At 34.4% G+C, this 25,527-nt stretch overlaps 1 protein-coding gene across 14 annotated transcripts in view; it reads right to left on the bottom strand.

The window, feature by feature from the left end:
* Nucleotides 1-25,527, bottom strand: part of VPS54 (VPS54 subunit of GARP complex) — a 104,712-nt gene that overhangs the window by 51,998 nt on the left and 27,187 nt on the right. For 5 of the 14 annotated variants that reach the window (XM_036262681.1, XM_036262680.1, XM_036262673.1 and 2 more), the window contains 6 exons: nucleotides 22,246-22,401; nucleotides 20,673-20,914; nucleotides 13,393-13,471; nucleotides 10,570-10,604; nucleotides 8,253-8,384; nucleotides 4,607-4,992 (listed from right to left, as the gene is read on the bottom strand). In XM_036262681.1, the coding sequence (XP_036118574.1) occupies nucleotides 4,607-4,992; nucleotides 8,253-8,384; nucleotides 10,570-10,604; nucleotides 13,393-13,471; nucleotides 20,673-20,914; nucleotides 22,246-22,381 (1,010 nt within the window). In that variant the 5' untranslated portion in view covers nucleotides 22,382-22,401. Of the gene's footprint in view, nucleotides 1-4,606; nucleotides 4,993-8,252; nucleotides 8,385-10,569; nucleotides 10,605-13,392; nucleotides 13,472-20,672; nucleotides 20,915-22,245; nucleotides 22,435-23,892; nucleotides 23,994-24,141; nucleotides 24,213-24,391; nucleotides 24,411-25,527 lie in introns of those variants that run through there. The other 9 variants (XR_004959680.1, XR_004959679.1, XM_036262683.1 and 6 more) reach the window with 7 other exon arrangements.

Consider the following 25,527-nt stretch of genomic DNA (forward strand, 5'->3'; position numbering starts at 1 on the left):
TGTACAAAAGATCCATTTTAAAAATTGTAAATTAGTCAATGATCCCAAATTTCCCGCTATGTAAATTACTGTTGAAGTTCAGAAGAGGGAATCAAACGAATTTCCACACTGATACATTATACTCCAACATATTAATAAAGCTCTCTATGACTACAGACAGGAAGATGTTTTAGTTGAAATATTTGTTTTAAAAATAATAAAATTATGTTACCACTCTAATTCCAAATCCTAAAAAAGTAGAGTACCCAATGTAATTTAAAACCAGTCTTCTCAGTTCTAGTGCATTTTAGTGTCTTCTAGAAAGCTTTAAAAAAAATACAGGTGTTCAGGCCTTACCTCTAGGAAGTCTAACTTAATTGGTTTGGATGGGGTGTGGGTGCTTTTTTAAAAGTCCTAATATGCAGCCAGGATTAAGAACTACAGTCACATATAAACTACAAATGGTTAATTAGGGACAGTGATTATGAAAAGTAAAAGAAATAAATGAAAGAATAATACAAAGAGTAAAAACACACTTGGTAATACTCTGTATTATTTGGATTCCATAAATATGTATTAAGATATGTATGACATAGTTCTTGCCCCCAAGACATTTAGGGCCCATTAGAAACATTTAAAAAAAACACAAATGACAAAATATGGAAGAATGTTATTAAATTTCATTACAGAGTATAAACAAAAATTTCTGGGAGTTCAGGAAGTCACAAAAAAATTATGCAGAAAATAATATCAAGGTGAAAAAATACAGAGAGCCCTGGCCAGTTGGCTCAGCAGTTAGAGTGTCAACCCGCAGACAGGAGGATCTTGGGTTCGATTCCTGGTCAAGGGCATGTACCTGGGTTGCAGGTTCTATTCCTGGCCCCAGTTGAGGTTGTGCGGGAGGCAACCAATTGATGTGTCTCTCTCACATCAATGTTCTCTCTCTCTCCCTCCCTTCCACTCTAAGAAAAAAAAACCCAAAAAAACAGAAAGAATAAGAAAAAACATAAGCCATATCTTACTACTAGTGACTAAAAAATATATATTAGGTTAATAGTACTCAGAAAAATTGTACACAAATAAGAATATTCAAATTCTTGCCCTGGCCAATTTGGCTCAGTGGTTAGAATGTTGGCCCACGGACCAATGAGTCGTGGGGTCGTGCAGGAAGCAACCAGTTGATGCGGCTCTATCACATAGATGTCTGTCTGTCTGTCTGTCTGTCTGTCTCTCTCTCTCTCTCTCCCCCTCCCTCCCTCCCTCCCTTCCACTCTGTCTCATAATAAGTAGAAAAATATCCTCAGGTGAGAAATTAAAAAAAAAAAAAGAATATTCAAATTCCTTTTAAACAAATAGAGATTTATGGTTGTAGTAATTGGAAGATTCTGTTATCCAACTTCCCTTTAAAAAGCATTATAAAAAAGTATAGCCGAAAGCAAACTTGAACTGAAATCTATGGAAAAACTATTAATAACTTAATCTGATAGAGTCCTTTAGTTCTACTGAAATATTTCTTATTTTAAGTAAGACCTTATGCTTTTCTAAGATATGCCCACAAAAATAACTAAACTTTGTTCTCTGGTATGAAAATAAGGAGAAAAGTGTGTGAAATTCAAGTACAAGAGAATAATCATGTTAATAAACTAAGATCACAGCTTACACCACTAATGCTTATAAGTAATCAAGAGACCTAAAATACATGTTATCCTAATTGATCAGATAAAAATAGAGAGTCCAAAACTATTCTTATGTTTCCAAATAAAGTTAAATGGCCTTAAAAATATATGTGAAGCTATAAAAGTAACAAATGTTGATATTTAACAACTTTATAGCAAAAGGAATGATAAAGTGTAGAAAGTAAATCATCAGATTGGATTTAAACAAAACAGTAATTATACAAAACAAAACAGGGTTATAATATGTCAGCCTTAAACTATTTCAACTATAAGACTGTATTCTTTCCTCACTAGAAAAAACATTTTCTTTTATAGCACTCTTATGTTTGAAAATTATTTGCATATGAAGATGTTTATCAGAAGTTAGAAACTCAACACAGTTCTGAAACTTTTATACAGTGATAACCATACTGGAACTGATATTTGATAGGCAGCTTTACAGAAATGTTTTACATGAAGAATAAACACTGTCAACATATGTGTAGGTTCTAATAAAAATAATAGTAAAAAAATATCTGAGCAAAATGTCGATAAACAGAATATTCGAAAATCCTTTTAAAAATTATATACAGCAGGGCCTTGAATAATGTCCTTTTGTTCAACACCCTTTTCTTATAATGTCGATGAGAAATAAAATAGATTCCCATCTGGGACCACTGTCTGTATAAAGTTTGCATATTCTCCCCATGTCTATGTAGGTTTTCTCTGGGTACTCGTTTCTTCCCACATCCCAAAGATGTGCATGTGAGGTGACCTGGCATGTCTAAACTGTCCCAGTCTGAGTGAAGGGGTGCCCTGAGATGGAAGAATGTCCTGTCCAGGGTTGGTTCCCACCTTGCACCCTGAACTGGTAGGAGGCTCAGGCCACCTACAACCCTGAACTGGAATAAGCAGGTTGAAAAATAATTATCTTACTTGTTTTTATTAATTTTTCTTTAATGTAGGTATAGCTCACATTTACTTCCATGTTTATTATTAGATGTGTTTTGGGTCTTTATTTAGAAGTTTAGTGATGTTTTTGTGATCAGAAATATGCCATGGGAACTTTAACTCTTGTTCATATCAGTTAGCCTTGGGTAAAATTAGTTTTGTTATATATCACCTTGCTGAAAGTCACAGTTTCCAAGAACCCATAAACAACATTAAGTGAGGACTTACTATACATTTTTTTATGAAGAACATTTTTCATTTGAATTAAGGTACAAACAAAAAGAAGGTTGAAAATTAAGGTATACTCTTCCTTGGCTCAACATAAATAGAGGATTATAAAAGTTTCCTTCTGTTTTCTAATAAGACATACTGAGAATAAATATCAACCCAGTTCTTAAATATTTTCTAGGTAGCTTTAGATAACTTTACTTTTCATCAGTGGTATTGGGCATAAACTTGGGTCAAGGAAAACATAATTTTAAAAACTGCATGATCTTTAGGGTAAAAATTAGAACAATTTTAGATTTTTGTGTTTAGCAGGCAGCAGCATTGTCCTATTCAGAGGATAAAGCACTTTACTTTGTAAAATTGGCTCCCATTATTCATTAATCTTCATGATATTATATATTAGTAATAAATGAAAAAACACAGCTTCTGTTATTATAAAAGTCCATTCTTCTAAAGTAGTGACAAAAGTTAATATTATTTATTTAAAAATATATTTAACATACATTCACAAAAGAGAAATATTTAAACTATCAGAGGTGATTTTTCATGTTGGAAAATCCAAAGTAGGTTTCAAAGTACTATGAACCATTCAAACTGCTTATAAAATTTTATGTACAGGGTTATTTTTATGAAAAGAAGGTCCAAGCACAGCTTTCAATAGATTCTCCAAGAGGTTTATGATTCAAACTTTTTGTATAAACATGATTAGGTTCCCCCACTATGGTTAGAGCTCCATAGCTATCTGTACATTCATTATCATACACTATATTATAACTACCCAGTAAATTCTGTCTCCCTTCTCCTGCCAAATAAATTGTAGAAACAATGAGAATAGAGAACATCTCTGCTTTGTTCCTGGCTATATTTCCAGTATTCTGTCTTTTGTCTGACATGTAATAGGTGATCAAAAAACATTTCTTAAATGAACAAATCAATCAGTCATTTATGAAATTAAATGTGGGCCAAGATTTTTAAAATGCTTCCTAAATAAATATTCTAATTGCATAGCCTTAGTCAATAAAAATTTATAATTTAAATAAACTTACTTGAAGCTAGTTTTCCAGATCATATTAAGTATCTTTAAGTTACAGAGCACATATCTTCCATAAAACTTCCTGGTAGTTACTCAGTAGTGTAAGGTTTGGATGGATTTACTGGCAAATAGAAACATCCAGGACACTATAAGCCTATTAACCTGAATGAAATTTTGATAGCTTGCAATGGGTCAGTCCATCTATATATTAAACATTTTGCTATGATCTCACATAAAATAACTAAAACCCTAACCTTAAAGGTATTTTAAAATAAAAACTGAGGAGAAATTGGGTCTTTGACAACACCGTGTGGAATTTTTGTAATGTGATAAATAGACTGAAAATCTGAGATAAATGTAATAATTATAACCTATTTAATAATAACCTATTCAAGAGCTTTTAAAAGGAACTTAATTTTAGATATTCCTTTCTCTACCTTGATATTATCTTGACAAAAAAAACTCTACATTTTCAAAATGTTATTTTCAAAGTTGTGATTTGCCTTTCATTGATTTCCTCTACTAGAAAATGTAATTATGCTTCTCCATCCAAATGTCCCTGTAAATACTGGTCCTTATGGATTTTGTTTGTTTAGCTAAGACTAAGATATCAGAATAACCATTACTAAGCAGATTGATCTGGAAGAAAAAATAACCATGTAACTTTAAACATACATTTTTTCAGCTAATCCTTACACACTAAAATATATCCTTTAAAAATTTCTAACATTATTTTTAATGGTTTACTTAATTGACATACCGGAAGCTGTGAATGCCCTGAAGTTCCTGCTGTAGAACCTCTTGAGTTGTTGCTATTAAGTCCAATGCTCCAACAAATTCAGAAGCGGATAACAACACCTGTACTGTAGGTTGAGTCTGGTGTACAGTGGCCATTAACTTCAGTTTATTGTACACTTTAACACAATTATTTCTGCTAAGTGCCAGTCTTAAAATGTGTAGTGATCCTTCACACATTACTTTATCAATCTGTGCAATTTTATCTCGAAGCATTTTTACAGCCTGGGAAGTTTTCTTGAGGTAGTCCTGCAATTCGTGTTGAGAGGTCATTGCATGAAAAAATGCTTCTGAACGTAGAGAGATCTGGTGAGCAATGTTAACTTCCACAATATCCAGATAATGGCTCAGCTTAAGAGGGAAGGAAAAAAAAATCATGGAGTATTATAAGTGTACCTTCCTTGACTATCCAAATACTTTCTGAAAATGATATAAGATTTCTACATGTATTTTAAAATCCACATTGTGTGAACTGTTTGCTTATGGGATCCTTGATATTGGACATAACAAAATGGAAGAGACGTAAAAGGTATAGCCCAAAGATTAATAAATATAACACCACACAGTAGAAGAAGGTGATTTACCTTCTTCTGCTGTTCCTGCCATTATTGCCCTCCATACACCAACCACTTCCTAGAAAGTAAGAGTACCCCACAGTCATCTCAGATTCTAATCTAGTTTCAGAAGTTCTAAGATCTGAGAGAGAATGATATCCTTAACCTCAAGACAACATTTCCATCACAAATCACTTATCTGACTAAAAGATGATTATAGTTACTATTTATTGACCCCCTCCTTCTATATACCAGGCACTGGTATATTATATACATCATTTTCTAATTTTAACAATCTTGGAATATTATTATTATTTTACAGATGAGGAAACTGAGGCTCAGAGACATTATATTGCTGCAATAAAGTCATGTAGCTAGTAAGTGGCAAAACTAAAATTTGAACCCAAAAGCTGAAGTTGAATTCAAAAACTAAAATTTGAACCCAAAAGCTGACTAAAAAGCTGAAGCTGTTTCTACTATACCATACTGCCTCAAAATGTTAAAGCATCCATAAAATACAGATTGGTGGCCCAGTCAAAAATTATAAAAAGTATTAAAATTCATTGGCATCTTTTTTTTCAAGGCTGCTTACTTTACATTTCAAAAATTATCAATTTGTAAAACTCAGTTTATTTCCAAGGTACTTACCTCTTAAAAGGTTGACAAATGTCTTAAACAATTAGTTCATATATATTTTTGTAACACTACCAAGATGAATTCCCAGAGTAACATATATTAATAATGTTTTATAATTTCAAATATGGACTTCTAAAGCTTGAGTTGTCTTTTCTCCTTTCTAACTGCATATGCCTTTCCACTTCTCTCCCACTTTTTCACTTATAGTTTCTTCAACCTATAGCTTAAAATTTAGGCATTATTTCTGAACATCTCAGAAGAATACATAGCATTAAAGGGTTAATGAATTTTCAACATTTAGGACTCATAAGATTGGAAGAAAATATTTGGTCACCTAGCCTGTTTCCTTAAAATCATGCAGAATCACAATATCTTCAGTAAGACTCCTTCAGTAATCTATTACAATATAAAATAGGTTACAAACGAGAAATTTTCCCATAGTTTAAATTTCCTGCATTTATACCCTTCTGTTATTATTCTTTTCATCTTCAATACAGCTGTTCATTTATTTACCTAAAAAACAATATGGGGACAAATGTACCAAGGTACATTGCAAGCTAAAATGGACTCAATTTTCAGAATAGTAAATGGAGCATGGTAACTCCTTCAGGACAGTGCAATTCAGAAGGAAGTTTATAAACTGCTGCCAGTCTGTGAACTGTTTAGCAGGTCCATGATAAAATAAGAAACTTTGCTGGAAAGGAAATTAACTTTATCACTAAGCCCACTGTATTATTAAAAAACAAAAACAAAAAAAAAAAACTTTCTTAATGAAGGAAGCAGTGCAGTAATTTACATTCTAGTGCAAACTCCTTCTCTCGTCGCAGGCCAACACTTTGAGTAGCACTACGATGGGATATAAATTTCTCTGATCCTGGTTGTAGCATCCCCTCTCTTTAAAGCTAGCAAGATAAAACTGCTGATGTCAATCAGAAAGTCAGTTTGAAATTACTCTCTTAGAATCCTGTCTTCCATTACTTTTCTAAGAACAGAGCAGAATGAGGAGCCAGAATGTAAACCTGATTTTGCAACTTACAAAAAAAAATTCCATTACTTTAGTCACTTTAAACATTTAGCGTGAGAAAATTGTTTCATTTGAATTTCAAAGATTTCAGCAAGTTATCAATATTCCATTGATCTATTCTTTTCAAAGGCATAATATTTTCACAATTCATTTCTTATTAAAATTCTACAAAGAGAACAATTTTTAAAGTATTCCTAAAAGTATCTATATGGGTCAGTAAGATTTTTATTGGTTTTTGTTTTTTGTTCTCTTTTAAGTTATTATTCTAGCAGGATACATACTTGGAATGTGAAAAGGTTGTCTGGGAGTGAGCTTATGTCCATAAACCCATCATTTTCATCAGATTTATGAATTTGTCCTTACTCAAAGAAAATTTTTATAAGTGAAAATGATGCCAAAGCAAAAAGTAAATTTTCTTTTAAAAATCATTTTTATTTCTCAATTACAGTTAACATACACTATTTTGTTAATTTCAGGTACATACCCCAGTGATTAGACTTTACATAACTTACTAAGGGATCATCCTAATATAACTGTAAGAAAAGGAATACTCATGATTCTTTTCCGGCATTTCTTCTCCTATCTTCCCCAAGCTAGTCCCTTCTTCAGTTACTGAGGAGGACTGGACCTAATTTATTGAATCATCTTCCTGGGACAAGCTTTCATATGGCCAAGAGATGTCATTAGACTAAAACAGAATGATTTCTTTTCAGTTTAAGAACCACAGTTGGTTTTAGAAAAACTATAAACTGAGTGTGAAAAAAACAAAGATCAAAAAAGTCTTTACTTCCTATCCAAATTTTAAAAGATTCTTGAGATGTGAGTTAAGATATTTTCAAAGTTCTACATTTTAAGTAATGTTCAAGATGTTGACTTCTGAAACATGGGACACTATAAAAAAATTTAAACTGCTGACTAATAACATGCAAAAGATCAGGCTCTGCAAAGCTAAAAATACAATAGGAATATTGGTATGATGGTTTTGCTTTAAAAGAATAATCCTTACTATGTAAATGAGGAAAAAGAGAGATTTTCTGTGCTTTAAATCATAAAGAATATAAAATTGGCTAATATAGTATTTGGGATAAATGTAAAGCAATTATAATTGTGTGTGCTATCTAAAATATCCTTTTGATTGAAAGTCTATCAACTACTGTTACAGATAATAAGCACTCAAACAATTAGCTTTTCCTTTTCACCAGCACAACCTGTATTCCATTGAATCAAAAGACTATTTCTTTATCAGTAAAGATTTGAAAGCTTATTAATTACCAGTAACAACAAAATGAAATTAATATAAGTAGTGCTTACTAAATAACTAAAACTAAACCCATGTCAAGAAGCACCACTTAACTAGAATAAAATTTTCTATGTGGAAAAAGTAAAAAAGAAAATACCTTTTCTTGTAGCAACTTTGAGGAAGCTGCATCACGATTTCCTTTTCCACCAGCGGTATTAAAATGAGACCATGGTAAAACTGAATTAAAAGTTAAAGAATCGTCCAAGGCAAAATCTGGTTTCATAAAAATCTATTAAAAAAAATGCATTCCCTCAATTAGAAAAACATTTTCTTTACATCCATTATCCCTTCTAAAATCCTAAGGCCATTAAATAATAATGAATTTGGATTTCAAAGATAACAGCAAAAGCAAGTGATAATAGGTTGTTGTTTACATAAAAATCTGTAGAAAAATGTAGAAGTAAAGTCTAATCAAGTTAAACATGCTCATGAAAGATAGAAAAATTGTGGGTTTTTTTGCTTTTACCAGTGGAGATGATCATTCCATTACAACTTGATCAAATGAACTAATGCAGTCCCACTGGGCACATACCAAAGATGATATAATGCTTATCCTAAAATTCCCATATTATTTCCCATGAATAGTGTTGTTTTTTAAATGCCAGATATCAATTTCTCCATACTTATATTTCTACTTTCTCCTGCTAAAAATTCTTTCAAAATTGTTTTTTTAATTAGATTTACACTAAATTTTAAAACTAAAACAAATTCAATTTTATTAAAAGCCTACTCCTTTTCTCTTACATATCACATACATCTGGGTACTAAGTCCTACTCATTATATTTCCTAAATATTGCTTGAATTCCCTCTCTCCTCTATGTCCACAGCATTTCATCAATGCAGCTCTTCATTATCTCTGGATTACAGTAAATGGACACTTAATGATGTCCTTCCCTGCTGTCAGATATCCTTTTAAAATGCAAGTATGACTGTATTAACTTCTCTGTTTAAATCGCTCGATGGATTCCTATGACCCACAGATCAAACTTTTTAGAATGGCATTGAGAGTCCTTTATTTTTGGGGGACCTACTGACCAATCTATCTTACCATTCCCACTATTTACAGTTAAATTTGAGCAGTACTCAATTATATTTTATACCCTCTTATGCTTAAGTATCATTTTTGGCCTAGAATGCCCTTGTCTATTTTCCTAGAGAATTCAACCCAATCAAGGGGCAAATATGTCTCTGTATGACACAGAGATTAACCATCTTATCTCTGAACACAAGTATACTATGTATACTTCTTTATCTCATACTTCACAAAAATTATTTACTTAATATGTATATATCCCACTGGAATATATTCCTGTAAAACTGGAATTTATAATGATTATTCTTTGTATCCCCATAAGACCTAAAACATGCTTTAAGCAGTTAATTACTTCATTAATTTCTATATTTTATTATATTTACTGATTTATTTTATCTATATCCAAAAATTGTTATGAATGTGATAGGGAAAATCTAACTAGGGACATAAGTATATTTTCTAATCACTGTTTTAGTATTATTGAAAGTATTGATTAATTCAATAAGCAGTCACTGATTTTCTTATGCTAGGCACTAGGGGAAGAAAAATAAATTATTACAGAGGTACTAATCTCAAGCACCTTTAGTCCAAGGGGTATGATAAAATATATACATAAATATCTTACAAGGCAAAGAGTGACAAATGCCTTGAAAGAGAAGGCTGGGATCTAGATAAAATGCTAAGGGAATTAAGCAAAGAGCCAATTATCTTTAGTTGGGGGAAAATGTATTCATGTAAAATTGCCATTTAAAAAGATTGTAAATGATTAGATATGGGGAGATGACGTGAAAGTCTTAGTGCAAGCAAAGCATGGAGCCAGCAAAAGAGTTTAGTTGAAGTAAAAGATGTGTAAAGATTAGGAGGCAAAAGTTAGGAATGTAACTATGAATGAAAATGAATAAGTAAGGGGCCTTAAATTACAGAGTTTGAATTCTATTTCATAGGAATCAAATAACTTTAAAATGACTGCCCTCTTCTTTTTGTTTAGGCCTTTCATCTGTCTCTTTTCATCCTAAAGAACAATTACCAGATTCTTTGAGAATCTGATGAATGCAGTGGATTCTTTCCCCCCTCAAAAAACTCATCTATTACACATCTCTACAAAATTTTTCTTACAAAAAAAATGTCTTGTAGTAATTTGAAAGGATAATAAGACCAACAAAATTCTTCTTTTAGAATGAAGAGACTTAAACATATTTGTACGTGTTGGTGATGAAGAAGGGATTGATGATGCAAAAGAGAGAGAAAAGTGATGTAACAATGTTCCAGAAGAGGTAAAATGATCAAAGAGTCAGAAAACAGCTAAATGAAAGCTTCTTAAATGCAAAATTAAAGATCAAATATTAAAAAGCAGCATTCTCATTTTTTAAGCTTTGTTACCTTAGGTACTTGCTCCAGATCTGTCCTGGATTTATCTATTTAAAGAAAAAAGAAAACAAACAAAAAACAAAGAAAAGAAAGAAATGGGAGAATATGATTTTTAAACTTGTTTTCATTTTGCTTCCATAAAATATACTTTGACAAGATTCAATACTACTAGGTCACAACCAAATAACCACTTAAGTTTCTTTGTTCAACAAGTATCTATTAAGTATCTCCTATATCCCCTAGTAGTATACAAAGCACTGAATAAGACATATGCTCAAATAATTTTAATCAATTGTATAGTAGCAATAAAAAAACTAAATACATTTTAAGTGAGAATGATTAGTCTATAATTAAATTAGTCTACAATGATTAGCTACACAGAAAGCTTGATGCTATCTTACTAAGTTTTGGTGAGGTTAAGTCTGGCATGCTATGTAGTTTTTAAAAATGAATTAAATTTTAAAATAGGAATACTGTTTTTCAATTGTTCAAAACATCCACCATCCCTGCCAGCATTTCTTCTGAACAAAGATTTTTTTCAACACCATGGTAAGTTTCTTCTTATACACTTTGTTTGTATCACCTACAAACTTATCTGCAACTGAACCTACTTTACCTTCATCTCACCAATAAGATCTCAGACAAGGTACTCTCCTTTCCAAAAGCAACCCATCCCCAACCCCTCCTGTCTCTTCTGTGAGCTCGCTTCAATTACCCTGCCTCTCTCCGTATCTTCAACCTCTCCCTCCTTTCTAAGAGCATTTTCCTCTCTGCATAGGAGTATGTTCCATTCTATCCCATTAAGAAAGAAAGAGAGAGAGAGAAAACATAGGGTCCAGACTGAATGGAGATAAGGGAGGACCCTGGGTACAAAAATTTAAAAAGCAATCACTCTTGGGGTTATGCAAATGCCTCTCCTGCCTCATCTAGTCTGGCCATGCAAAAACATTTTCCCACTCTGTTCCTTCTGTAGTCAAATACCCTGTATCTCAAATCCTTATGTAACATCCACACTGGTAGTCTCTACTTCTTTCTCTTGTATTCACACTTTAATATATAGTATTGAGGTTTCTGTAACTAAGACTCTAGTTTAAAAGCTCTCCCTAAGATCTCCTAAATTACCCAATCCACAAAGACTTCTCAAGGTGCAAACTGAAGTATTCTGGCACTATAGACTAATTATTTTTACTTCCTTAAAATTCTCATTCCAAAGGTGGAATTCTCCCTTGGTTGACTCTCTAATCTACTTCTTTATAGTCTCCTTCCCAAGTACCTCATTTTCTATCTGCTCCTTAAATATGACAGGTTCCTAGTGTTCTATTATCAGTTATTTTCTTCTCACTATTCACATCCTTCCTGGGTGATCCCATCCATGCCCTTGGATTCAATTACCATGCTATTATCTAGCATATGTCTATGATCATGACTACTTGTATCTACATCTCCAGCTTAGATCTCTTTCCTGAGCTCCAGGTTGCATACCAGACATCTTCTTTGCAAAACTTCAATTAAACCAGCCTCCATCTTCTCCAAAATTTCTCTTTTACTGCCTTTCTCACTGAATTGTACCTCACCTAGGCAGCTGCTCAAGCAAAAAACCTGGGAGTCATTCTTGAATCAACTTTATCCATTACCAACAACTAAATGACCCCCAAAATCTGTGCCTCAATCTCTCAAAGGCCTAATTTCCTCTCCATCTTCATTATAGCTACTATTTGGCACCACATGATTTTTCACTTGTATTATTGCAATAGCCTCCAACTGTCTCCTTGCCTCTAGTTAAATCATTATCCAAAAATTTATTACCCACAACTGTTTTCACAGAAATGTATAACCATAAATATGATTTTGTCTGGTTAAAATATTTTGTACCTCTGTACTGCTTAAGAGAGAAGAAATAGCCCTGCCAGTTTGGCCCAGCAGTTAGAGTGTCGGCCTGCGATCTGGAGAGACCTGGGTTCGGTTTCCGCTAAGGGCCCATACCTCAGTTGCAGTTTGTCCCCAGCCCTGGTTGGGTCGTGTGGGTGGCAACCACTCGACGTATCCCTTTCACATTGATGTTTCTCTCTCTCTCTCTCTCTCTCTCTTTCTCTCTCTCTCTCTCTCCCCCTCCCCCTCTATCTGAACAAAATATCGAAAAATGTCCTCGGGTGAGGATAAAAAGAGAGAGAAGAAATATTCCTTAGCATGGCATACAAGGCTCTTGATCTGACTATCACCTATTTCTTCAACTTCTTTTCTTGCTCCAAGTAGAGCCAAATCACTAAATTCTTGCAGTCCCTTGAACATGCTAATTTATCTATCGACTCTATAGCTTTGTAAAAATTATCCTCTTCCTGCAATGTCTTTCCCACATAAATATTTCTCAATAGCTAGTTTAAAACACAGGCAATCATCATCAATTCTAGGAAATCTTCTAAGACTAAGTTAGAAGCTCTATACAATTTTACCATGCTGATCTTACGACTTTATATACAGTGCTGCAATTTGGGGTTTATTTATTTAACCTTACTCAGGAGACCATCAGCTTCTTTAAGTCAGGGATTATTTCTTATTCATCTATTTTTAAGCAATAACCAAAGTACCAAGTACACAGATATTACATAAGCATTTGTTGAATTGAAGACAATACTACCATCAGACCCACGATTCTTCTCTCAAAAGTTTTTAGAAAAGATTATAAAGGTAAGCTATAAAATTTCACTAAAAATAAAAAATATAGGTAGGATAGCCAACAAGGTCCCCAAATTAGGATTTTGTTCATTAATATTTATGCTATTCTACAAATAGCACATGTTCATCTACATAGTCTTTACAAATAGCACATATTCATACCATGAGTATGTAAGAGAGTCCTGTCAAAGGTATCTTTAGGAGGACAAATATTCTTGCATCTCTCGTGAATCTTCTCTCTCTAATAAAAGGACAATTAAATAAATAACGTAATCAGTGCTATGTGGCAACATGAATATTCAAAGCATCAAAATGTTCATAACAGAATATCAGAATATATCAACTTAGTTCTATGATTTTTAAACATGAAATCACTAGTCTTTTTAAATTAAATACAAATAAGTATGCTTATTAAATATCACTGACATGTACGAACACCTATATACTTACACCCATCCCATTTTACATAATTTTTTATTTTTTACTTTTTTATTCTTTTTTTGTTTGTTTGTTTGTTTGTTGTTGTTTTTTATCCTCACCCGAGGACATTTTTCCATTTTTTTTGTTCAGATAGAGCGGGAGGGGAGAGAGGAAGAGAGAGAGAAACATCGACGTGAAGGGTCACATCGAGTGGCTGCCACCCGCACAAACAACCAGGGCCGGGGACAAACTGCAACCGAGGTACGTGCCCTTAGCAGGAACCGAACCTGGGTCTCTCTGTACCGCAGGCCGACGCTCCAACCGCTGAGCCAAACCAGCCAGGGCTACTTTTTTATTCTTTAATCCTCACCTAGGATATTTTTCTATTTATCTTCAGATAGAGTGGGAGGGAGGGGGGGGGGAGAAAGGAAGAAGAGAAACATCGACATGAGAGGGACACATAGACAGGTTGCCTCCAGCATGACCCCAAACAGGGCCAAGGACAAAACACGACTGAGGTACAGGCCCTTGGCTAGAACAGAATCTGCAACTCATTGGTCTATGGGCCGACATACTTCTACCCACTGAGCCAAACCGAACAGGGCCATAATATTTTTTTTCAATTCTCACCTGAGGTTATTTTTCCATTGATTTTTTTTTTTTAATCCTCACCTGAGGATATTTTTCCATTTATATTCAGATAGAGTGGGATGGAAGGAGGGAGACAGACAGACAAACATCCATGTGAGAGAGATACATCGATTGGCCGCCTCCCACAAGACCCTGACCAGGGCCAGGGACCGAACCACAACCGAGGTACATGCCCTTGACTGAAATCAAGCCCATGACCCTTTGGTCCAGAGGCTAACGCTCTAACTGCTGAGCCAAACTGGCCAGGGCTTTTCAATTGATTTTTAGATAGAGTGGGAGGGAGGAAGGAAGAGAGAGAGAAACATGGATATGAGAGACACTTAATATCTCTAGAAATTTGGAATGAAGTGGGAAAGTGAATGAAAAACCCTTACTTACATAACAGAAATCAATTAAGAAAATAATTTTTAAAAACAAGAAAGAAACCCTGGCCGCTTTGGTTCAGCGGTTAGAGCATTGGCCTGCGGTCCAGAGATTCGGATTCGGTTCCCACTAGGGGCACATACCTCAGTTGCAGTTTGTCCCCGGCTTTGGTTGGGTGGTGCGGGTGGCAACCACTCGATGTGTCCCTTTCACGTCGATGTTTCTCTCTCTCTCCCCTCCCCCACTCTATCTGAACAAAAAAATGAAAAAATGTCCTCGGGTGAGGATAAAAAAAAAAGAAAGAAAATTTGAAAACCAATATACTTAAGATAGTTATTACTTGACGCTTACTCTCTGAGTAAAAAAAAAAAAAAATCCCACTCTGATTTCATATTAGATAACCACTAACAACACTGTTATCTTTTCAGAGATACCACCAATAGGACACAAGGGAAGGTGGAGTGCAGTAAGAAAAAGAACACTGGGCCAGTAGTGTTCAGAGTTCTGATAGTAGTCTGTCAGAAACTACAGAACTGGCTTCCAAAATGGCTGTACCATTTTGCATCCCTACCCACAATGAGTGAGAATTCCTATAAGTCCACCTTGTCAGCATCTGGTAGTCAGTGTTGGATTTTGCCATTCTAGTAGATGTGTAGTGAATCTCATTGTTTTAATTTGCAATTCCCTGATGACATATGATGATGGGCATCTTTTCATGTTTACTTGCCATCTTTGGTGAGATGTCTGTTCAGATCTTTTGACCATTGTGTGTGTGTGAGTAGTAAAATTACATAACATAAAATTTACCATTTAAGCCCTGGCTGGTTTGGCTCAGCAGTTAGAGTGTCAGCAGCAGGCCAAAGAGTTGCAGTTCAATTCTGGTCAAGGGCACGTACCTCAGTTGCTGTTTGATCCTGGCCTTGGCGGGGTAGTGTAGGAGGCAACCAATCAATGAGTCTCTCCCCACATCGATGTTTCTCTCTCTCTCTCGCCCTCCCACTCTCCCTCTCTATTTGAATAATCAATGAAAAAATATCCTCAAATGAGAATTAAAAATAATAATAAAATAAAACTGTTAGGTATGTTAACCATCTTTTTACATTCTTTTTTTGTTTTTGTATTTATCTTCAGGTCGAGAGAGAGGAAAAGACAGGGACAGAGAAACATTGATGTGAAAGAGACACATTGATTGATTGCCTCCCAAACGACCCCAACCAGGACCGAGGATGAACTGCAACCAAGGTACATGCCCTTGACTGGAATCAAACCCAGGACTCATTGATCCATGGGCCAATGCTCTACTGCTGAGCCAAAAAGGCAAGGACTTTTTTCCTTTTTTTGCCTTTATCTTCAGACGGGGGGGGGACACATCAATGTGAGAAAGACACATCAATTGGATGCCACTTGCACAACCCCAACCAGGGCTGTGGATGAACTGCAACCTAGGTATGTGCCCTTGGCATGAATCGAACCCAGGACTCCCTGGTCTGCAGGCTGACACTCTAACTGCTGAGCCAAACCAGCCAGGGCCTTTTTACATTCTTATTGATCATTTGTATATCTTCTCCAGAGAAATATTTATTCAAGTCCTTTGCCCATTTTTTAAATTGGGTTGTTTGTTTTCTTAAGAGTCATCTGTATATTTTGGATACCAGTCCTTTATCATTGATCACATTTTCTTCTAGTCTCTGACTTGTCTTCATTCTCTTAACAGTCTTCTTCACAGACTGGAAGTTTGTAATTTTTACAAAGTCCAATTTGTCAATTTTTTCTTTCATTGATTACTTTTGATGCCATATCTAAAAAGTCATCACCAAACTCAAGGTCATAAAATTTCTCCTATGTTATCTTCTAGAAGTTTTACAGTTTTGCATTTTATATTTAGGAACATGACCCTTTTGGCTCTAATTTCTCTGAAAGGTATAGGTAGTCTGTTTCTAGATTTTTTTTATTTTTGCATGGGGATGTCTAGTTGTTCCAGTACCATTTAGTCAAAAGACTCTCTTTTCTTGAATGAATTGCCCTTCAACCTTTGTCAAAAATCAGTTGACCATATTTGTGTAGGTCTATTTCTGAGCTGTCTATTCTATTTCTTTTATCTGTATGGTCTGTTCTTTAACCAATACCACACTGTCTGTATTACTTACTATAGCTTTACAGTAAGTCCTGCAATCAGGTAGTGTCAGGCCTCCAAATCTGTTCTTCTCCTTCAATAATATGTTAGCTACTCTCTTTTCCCTTCCCTTATAAACTTTGGAATCAGTGTCTTAATATCTACAAAGTAAATTGCTGGGATTTTAATTGAAATTGCACTAAATGTATATATTAAGTTGGGAAAACAGACATGTTGACAATATTGAGTTTTCCTATTCATGTACAGGGACTCTCCACTTACTTAGTTCTCCTTTGATTTCTTTCATCAGAATTTTGTAGTTCTCTTACAGATATTGTACATATTTTGTTAGAGTTATACCTAAGTATTTCATTTTCTTTGGTGCTAATATAAATGGTGGTGTGTTTTCAATTCAAATTCAAATTATACACCATTAGCATAAAAGAAAGCAAACTTTTGTAACAGTAATCTTGTATCCTGTAACTTGCTTTAATTGCTTATTAGTTCCAAAAAGTTTCTGTTTTGATTCTCTGAGATTTTCTACATATACAGTAGGCCCTCGTTTATCGTGGTTAATCAGTTCCAGCCTCTACTGTGATAAATGAATTTCTGTGAAGTAGGATTCTTTATTTATACAGTCGTCCCTTGCCACTTCATACTTCGACTTTCGCAGCCTCACTCTATCGCGGTTTTAGTATAGTATTTTAAAAAACGCGGTAGAGTGAAGCCTCCAAAGTCGAAGCACGAAGTGGTGAGGGATGACTGTATGATCATGTCATCTGTGAATAAAGATAGTTCTATTTCTTCCTTCCCATCTGTATACCTTTTTTTTTTTCTTTTCTTGTCTCTCTGCATTAGTTAGGGCTTCCAGCATGATGTCGAAAAGGAATGGTATGAAGGGACATCCTTACCTTCCTTGTTCCTGAACTTAAAGGGAAAGCTTCTAGTTTCTCACCATTAGCTGTAGTGTTTTTATATTCTTTATCAAGAGCTCCTCGGAGAGTGACTTTCTTTATCCCTAGTAACAGTCTTTGATCTGAAATCTACTTTGCTTGACATTAACATAGCCACTCCAGCTTTCTTTGACTAGTGTTAAGTCTGGTAAAACTTTTTCCATCCTTTTAACTTTTAAATGTTTTGTGTCTTTGTATTTCAAGTGCATTTCTTTCTTTTTTTTTTTTTTTTAATCCTCACCCAAGGACATTTTTGCATTTATCTTCAGATAGAGCAGGAGGAAGAGAGAGAGAAACATGGACGTGAGAGAGACACATAGACTAGTTGCCACGCACACAACCCAAACAGGGGCCAGGGACAAACTGCAACCAAGGTATGTGCCCCATCGTGAACTGAACTCCAGCCTCTCTGGTCCGTGAGCTGACATTCTAACCATTGAGCCAAACCAGCCAGGGCTCAAGTGCATTTCTTATAAGCACCATGTAGTTGGGTCTTGCTTTTCACCTGATCTCACAATCTCTTTTTCACTTGGGGTGCTTAAACATTTACATTTTAATGTAACTGTTGATAGGTTTAGGTTTAAGTCTATCATTTTGATGTTTATTTTCTTTTTTTCTCATCTATTGTTTTTTCCCTTTTTAATCTTTTTCTGCCTTTGTTTGGATTGAGAATTACTTTATTGTACGTTATCTCTTCCACTGGCTTATTAGCTATAATACTTTGTTTTGTTATTTTAGTGGTTGCTTTAGGGTTTATTGCTTATAACCCTGCTAGAAATGTAAGTTTGTAAGTTTGCCTGTTTTTGGTCTCTGCTATATCTCTCGTGCTTAGAACAGTGTCTGTGCCCTGGCCGGTTTGGTTCAGCGGTTGGAGCGTCCGCCTGCGGTCCAGAGAGACCCGGGTTCGGTTCCCGCTAAGGGCATGTACCTCGGTTGCAGTTTGTCCCCGGCCCTGGTTGGTTGTGCGGGTGGCAGCCACTCGATGTGTTCCTTTCACGTCGATGTTTCTCTCTCTCTCTGTTCCTCTCTCTCCCTCCCACTCTATCTGTACAAAAGGTGGAAAAATGTCCTCGGGTGAGGATAAAAAAAAAAAAAAAAAAAAAAAAGAACAGTGTCTGGCACACAGAAAGCACTCAATAAGTATTTGATAAATAAATGGATAAATAAAAAAGCCAAACTGAATGTTATGAGGTGTGATATTAGAAACCATCAAAAAGAAGGCATAATAGCCCAGGCCGGTTTGGGTCAAGGTTGAGAGCATCGGCCCTCAAACCGAAGTGTTGCAGGCTCAATTCTGGTCAAGGGCATGTACCTGGGTTGCAGGTTTGATTCCCAGTCATGGTCATAAGGGAGGCAACCAATCAATGTGTCTATCTCACATCAGTGCCTCTCTCTCCCTCTCTTTCCCTTTCCCTCCTCTCGCCTCCTTCTACTCTCTCTAAAAATCAACAAAAAAGGAAAAATATCCTCAGGTGAGGATTAACAAAACAAAAAAGCATATTAAAACTCATCCACTTAAGCCCTGGCCAGTTTGGATCAGTGGTTAGAGTATTGGCCAGCGGACCAAAGGGTCACTCACAGGTTTGATTCCTGGTCAAGGGCACATACCTGGTTGCAGGTTTGATCCCCGGCCCCAGTCAGGGTCATGCAGGAGGCAACCAAAAGATGTATCTGTCTGTCTCTCTGTCTCTCTGTCTCTCTATCTCTCTCCCTCCCTCCCTCCCTTCCATTTAGCTCAAAAATCAATGGGAAAATATGCTCAGGTGAGGATTAACAAAAAAACAAATGACACCTTATCCACTTAACACATCCAAAGAGTTAGATGTGATCATTGAAAACAGAACACAAAAATCCTAGAGTATATATGGCAATATACACATACAAAAGTAAATAATATTTACAATTTTTGTACAAACATATTAGTACTAAAAATAAACCAGATACAGTATAGTATTAATGTTAATAATATAGCCACATTCAGCCTATTTCCAAATCATAAAAATAAAACAAAGTAATCAAGTAAAATAAAATGAGCTAAATGCAAATTAGGATTGCTCATAAAAAAAAAAGTATAAAAAGGATTATAAAATTAAAAATGAATATCCCCTATACAAACTTCCAATTATAAATAAATCATGGGGATGTAATATAAAGCATGATGACTATAATTAATAAACTCTTGTATATTTGAAAGTTACTGAGAGATCTTAAAAGTCCCATCATCAGGAAAAAGAATTTTTGTATCTATATATGGTGACAGATGGAACTATAGACTACTTATGATTATCATTTCACAATATAAACAAATATCACAGCATATGCTGTACACCTGAAACTAATAATGTTATATGTCAATTATAACCTAAATTTTAAAAAATTTTAATATCCTCTGTACTACTTTAATGACTTTTTTAAAAAAGATTTAAATGGTAACTAGATTTATATTGGTAAGTCACTTTCTAAAAATGAATTATAAGCCATCTCAGACTCTGCACTGCACTCGTTCATGCTCTCAGAAATGAGTTTACAGCAACATGTCTAGAGATATTTAAGACTATCTGCTAGAGCTAAGATGCTCTATTAAATTATTTGTGGTAAATGAGTACATAGAAATAATTCCATTCTGCTCATTTCTCAAACTCACAATTTTCTGGGCTTTATAGGCCCAATAAAACCATTTTTTCCTTGGTAGGTAGGGTAGTTTTCATGTTGAATCTCAGCACTTTTAGAAATATGTCATTTTGAAAAATCACTATAGTAAGAAAAATATATTTATAGAAATCTAAGCAAAGAATTAAATACAACTCAGTACAGAATGTATATGAACAAAAAAATATCATAGGTTCTTCAAAGACTATTGGTCAAAATACATTATAAATCAAACTAAAAATCTTTCTATCACCTTTGATCTGACCATAACGAACTTCAAGATTAGATATTACCTGAGAGATTTCCTGTTGATATACTGTAAAATGTTCCTTGCTGATCTGTGGGAGGTAGAATGAAGGTATGACTTCAGTGTCCACAAAGTCCAATCCCCATGTTTTTGTGAAGAAGTCAGATTCTCTTTTTGCTAATCTAGGATCATTTAATGCTGCTGGGAGATTTACTTTGGAATGATATATAGTCCATCTATGTTGATCTGTAACTAGAGATGGGGCAACACATAAACTATTTGAATCACCTGCAAAAAGTAAACAAGAGAACTCTGTAAAGTAAGTTCTATGTTTGAAAGTACATACTATAAAAATGCTTAGATCCTACATTATACAAAGCATAAACTCTCTTCTACAGCAAATGCTTTAATAAAAATCAATCTGATTAAATAAACTTGAGCTTTCAGCATCAATTGCCAAAGGAAGAAAAAACATGTATAAGATAAAAGATGTAAAAAAATTAAGGGCTGTAGTTACAGGGTAGATTGGGTGGTAAAGAAAGTCTTTCATTAATTCCTTTCCCTACTATACAATTTATCTTTCAACACTGAAATTCTTCTACCTTCTATTGAATATCTTCTATCCTTTAATATTCCACTTTTTCCCAATAGGTAGACCTTTCTTCCATTGTACTATGGCTGACAGTACTAGTTCCAATATTTGGGGGGTGGGCTTATAATTAGATAACATTAAAAAAAAAACAAAAAAACTGCTGTGGCCTTAACCATAGAGGAAAGAAAAATACACAGTTCATTCTTGTTATTCACAGTAGTTCTGTTCTAGAAAGTCACTGAACACTTAATTAGCAAATACTGAACCCCTAGTGGAAATAGAGGGTTAGAGTCCTACAAGTCTCTGGTCACAACATTTTCATCAACTGATCAATACAGAATCTTATACATGTTTCTACTTAAAGATACATTATTTAATATATATTGTTCATTCATTAACATTGAACTCACAGCTAATACAACTATAACTCATACCTGAATGAAATTTATATAACATGCATATTTTCTTCATAAGGCACTTTACAGCCTTTTTGTGTTTAGGAATACTAGAAAGCACTTCAGCACTACATTTAGGAACATTTTAAAAAGCAAATTCACCAATAAAAAACACAAAAATGCAAAAAACATAGCATTAAATAGACCACAAAAAGGACACTTGTTTACACCATGACAGTTGAAACAAGAAGGCATAGTGTTGCCTTGTTTAATATCAAGTGGGAGCGTGTATATCAGGCGATTTAAATTTTTCACTCCTCTGTACATGTCTACAAATGATCACAAAAGTGCCAAAATATGGAAACCACAAATAATGAGGATTGACTGTATTATGTTTAACTAAAGAGCTTTTCAATCTGTACATTTTCAAAACTTTTTTTTTTTTAGTTTATGTAGGTACTTCTTTTATGAAAATGCATGAAAAAAACTATACTACAGTTTTCTAATCTACTTACTACCAAATTATTTCTATCTCTTCAGTTTTAACATTATAAAATTTACTTTTAAGATAAGTACATGAAATTTATCTATTCATTTAAAGATAATACAAATCCTCAAAAAAAAAACATTACCTGTGGGTTCCTTGGGACACACATCTGGCAGTGACTGCACAGGTCGAATATGTTTTGTTGAATCTACCTCTTTTTTAACAAAAACATCACTGCTGCTTCCTTGAGGCACTGGTGAAGAACTGTGGCTTGAAGCCATTGCATAAAATCACCACTCAACTGAAAATGATAAGAAACAAATTAAATAATCAAGACACTTAATACAAATCAAAAGTTATCTGCAGGGTGGGGCAAAAGTAGGTTTACAGTTGTGAGTACATGGCATACAGAGTTAATAAAGCTATTGTAATAATCATAACCTACGTGTCTTCCCATACAAACTATACACCTACTTTTGCCCTACCCTGTATAAGTATTATGCATGTTGCAAACTTTCTTTCAAAAACAGACACATTATTCAAAATCCCCAAGTATACACACTTTGAATATTCACTATTGTGAATCACTCAATATTTATTTAATTTGCTAAGAAAGTTATTTGTCCTTGTTTAAAAAGTATTCTTCCCCAAAGTGACCTATCTGTTGTCTTTTATCCAAAGTGCAAATAGCTATCAAAGCTGTAACCAATGAATACTTAAAAGGAAAACATTTCATTTATTCATTGGGTATATAGTAATGTGACTCCCTGGGTTTATATCTTAGCTTCATGAATCAGCAGTATAATCTTGAGGAAATTTACTTAACCTTTGTGTGTTTTACCTTATCTGTAAAAATGGGGATGAAGCCCTGGACGGTTTGGCTCAGCAGTTAGAGTATCAGCCCGTGGACCAGAGAGGCCCAGGTTTAGTTCCCACTAAGGAAGCATACCTCGGTTGCAGTTTGTCCCCAGCCCCGGTTGGGGGTCGTGTGGGTGGCAGCCACTCGATGTGTCTCTCTCACATTGATGTGTCTCTCTCTCTCTTCCTCCCTTCCTCCCTACTGCTCTATCTGAAGATAAATGCAAAAAAAAAAAAAAAAGTCCTCAGGTTAGGATAAAAGAAATAAGAAAACAAAGGGGCCCTAGCCTTGGTTACAGTTTGTCCCCAGGAGTAGGTGGCAACCACTAGATGTGTCTCTCTCACGTCAATGTTTCTCTCTCTCTCTCTCTTTTCCTCCCTTTCTCCCTTCCACTCTATCTGAAAATAAATGCAAAAATGTTCTCAAGTAAGGATAAAATAAAAAGGGGGGATGAAAAGAGATCCCATCTCCTAAATATTTTGTAGCAAAGAAATGGATATATGTAAAGCATTTAAAACAAAGCCTGCCTCAAAGTTTGTATTCATAAATGTTAGTATCACTGTATTTGTTATCACTCTGTGACTGTCACTATATTAAATGATTATAAAAGTATTCAAGGTGTTAGCAATTAAGTTAAGTAATGAAAACACTAAGCCAAACACCAGTTAACCTATGTCTACATTCTTTAGTAAGTACTAAAAGAATTTAGGGGCAACATAATATAAGCTACAGTGTCAGGTTAAGACTTTACAAATGAAGCAGTACATAACCTGGATACTGAAAAACATGTAGTATTTTATTATTAGAGAGTACATAATCTTATATTGTGGAGCATATCTATCAAACAGCAGGCATTCAATAAATATTTTTAATGAAAGAATATATAAATGGATATAAACAGAAGCTTATAGCTGAAAGAAAACTTAAAGATACCTGGTCTAATTCTCTCACACTGGAGATAAGTATAGCAAGACCTAGGAAGACTGCTATACAAAGACACATGTGGTTTAACAAGTTTACCAAAAAAAAGCCAATTTAGGAAATCTGGTGAATAGAAAAATAAAAGTAAGAAATAAAAAGCAGAAACAAGGTTAAGATCAGTGACAAAAAAATTATCCACTCTAATTCCCCTCCAGTTTGGTGGAAAGCTAAAAATTACATTTCCCAGACTTCCTTGCGTACCTGTCTCAGTCCTTCTAATGGAAAGAAGACATTTCCAATCATACCATTCACTGAGACGATAAGAAAAAAAGCTACTGAGAAAATACACAAAGATAAATAACTTCCTCAAGGTCCCTGAACAGAAAGCAAACAACAGCATGAATAAAGGTTAAGGGACATGGAATAATCTTAAAACTATGTGGAAACTGACCTGCTCGAGTGAAATGTTTACATTGGGAAGTAATAACAAATAAAGCATATTTACACCCACCCACAGCATGGCCAGACTATAGCTGGGTCTCTAAACAATAAGGATCCACAATTTTTTTTTGTCCTGTGGACTTGTTAGTCTGGTGAGTTCTATGGGACAAAAGAATACTACCATGAAAATTATCATGAAAAATTAATCAGGGCCTTGGTTTGAAAGCCATCATTGGCTTGCTGCACTTATATCCAGACACATTAAGTGTATGGTTATTTCTGTATAAAAGCATTTGCATATTTAAGAGAGAAGAACTTTCTGAAGGATAGGTAACATTGTATGAAACAGAATACTGTACATTAAGTGTTTGCTAAAGACAATTTTAAATTATACATTAAGTATGTTTTATTTGGTTAATTTTATCAAATAAAATGGCTAAAATAAACACATTTTGACACTTTAAGTGGTAAGCTACAAATATATAGAAAATGCATTTATATTGAATACCCACTGCTTAATGTCAGATAAATTAAATATTGATTCTAACAATAATACACTACAATTTCAATATATTCTTTTTACCATCATGTCTACAGCAAAAAGAAATTCTAAATGCTCTATTAGGAAGCTAGAAATACTAGGGGAGATGGGAACTTGTAGAAAAACAGTTCTAGACTCCTATAAGTTATTTTTGTATCTGGGTGGGGGGTACTTTATATACTCATTAAAGATTCTGAATTAGGAAACATATGCAGATTTTCTATCTTTCTTATACCTCTCCTAATTCTTCTTATGAAAAGAGGAACAATCTACAACTAACTATAAAGGGACTAAAATGAGGGGGCTGCCTACATAGGTGAGTCCTAATTTCTAATCATTTGACTCTCTATTTCCTTCACTATCCTGAGTTTATTAAGATCTCCCCACAGTAAGAATCAAACTTTGTATTAATGACAACATAAAAAGTATGATATAAACACTTGGTAAGTGCAATCATTGTTAATAAAACATAATAAATTTATTCATAAGACACAGATGTATAAACAAATACAGAAAACTCACATGGCCTCAAAACTAATTTCAGCAAAAAAAATATAAATAAATCATCTTTTTTTTTTTATCCTCACCCGAGGACATTTTTCCTTTTTTTGTTCAGACAGAGCGGGGGGGGGGGGGGGGGGGGACATCGACGTGAAAGGGACACA

The sequence above is a fragment of the Molossus molossus genome, unplaced genomic scaffold, assembly GCF_014108415.1.
Source record: "Molossus molossus isolate mMolMol1 unplaced genomic scaffold, mMolMol1.p scaffold_m16_p_15, whole genome shotgun sequence".
NCBI lineage: Eukaryota > Metazoa > Chordata > Mammalia > Chiroptera > Molossidae > Molossus > Molossus molossus.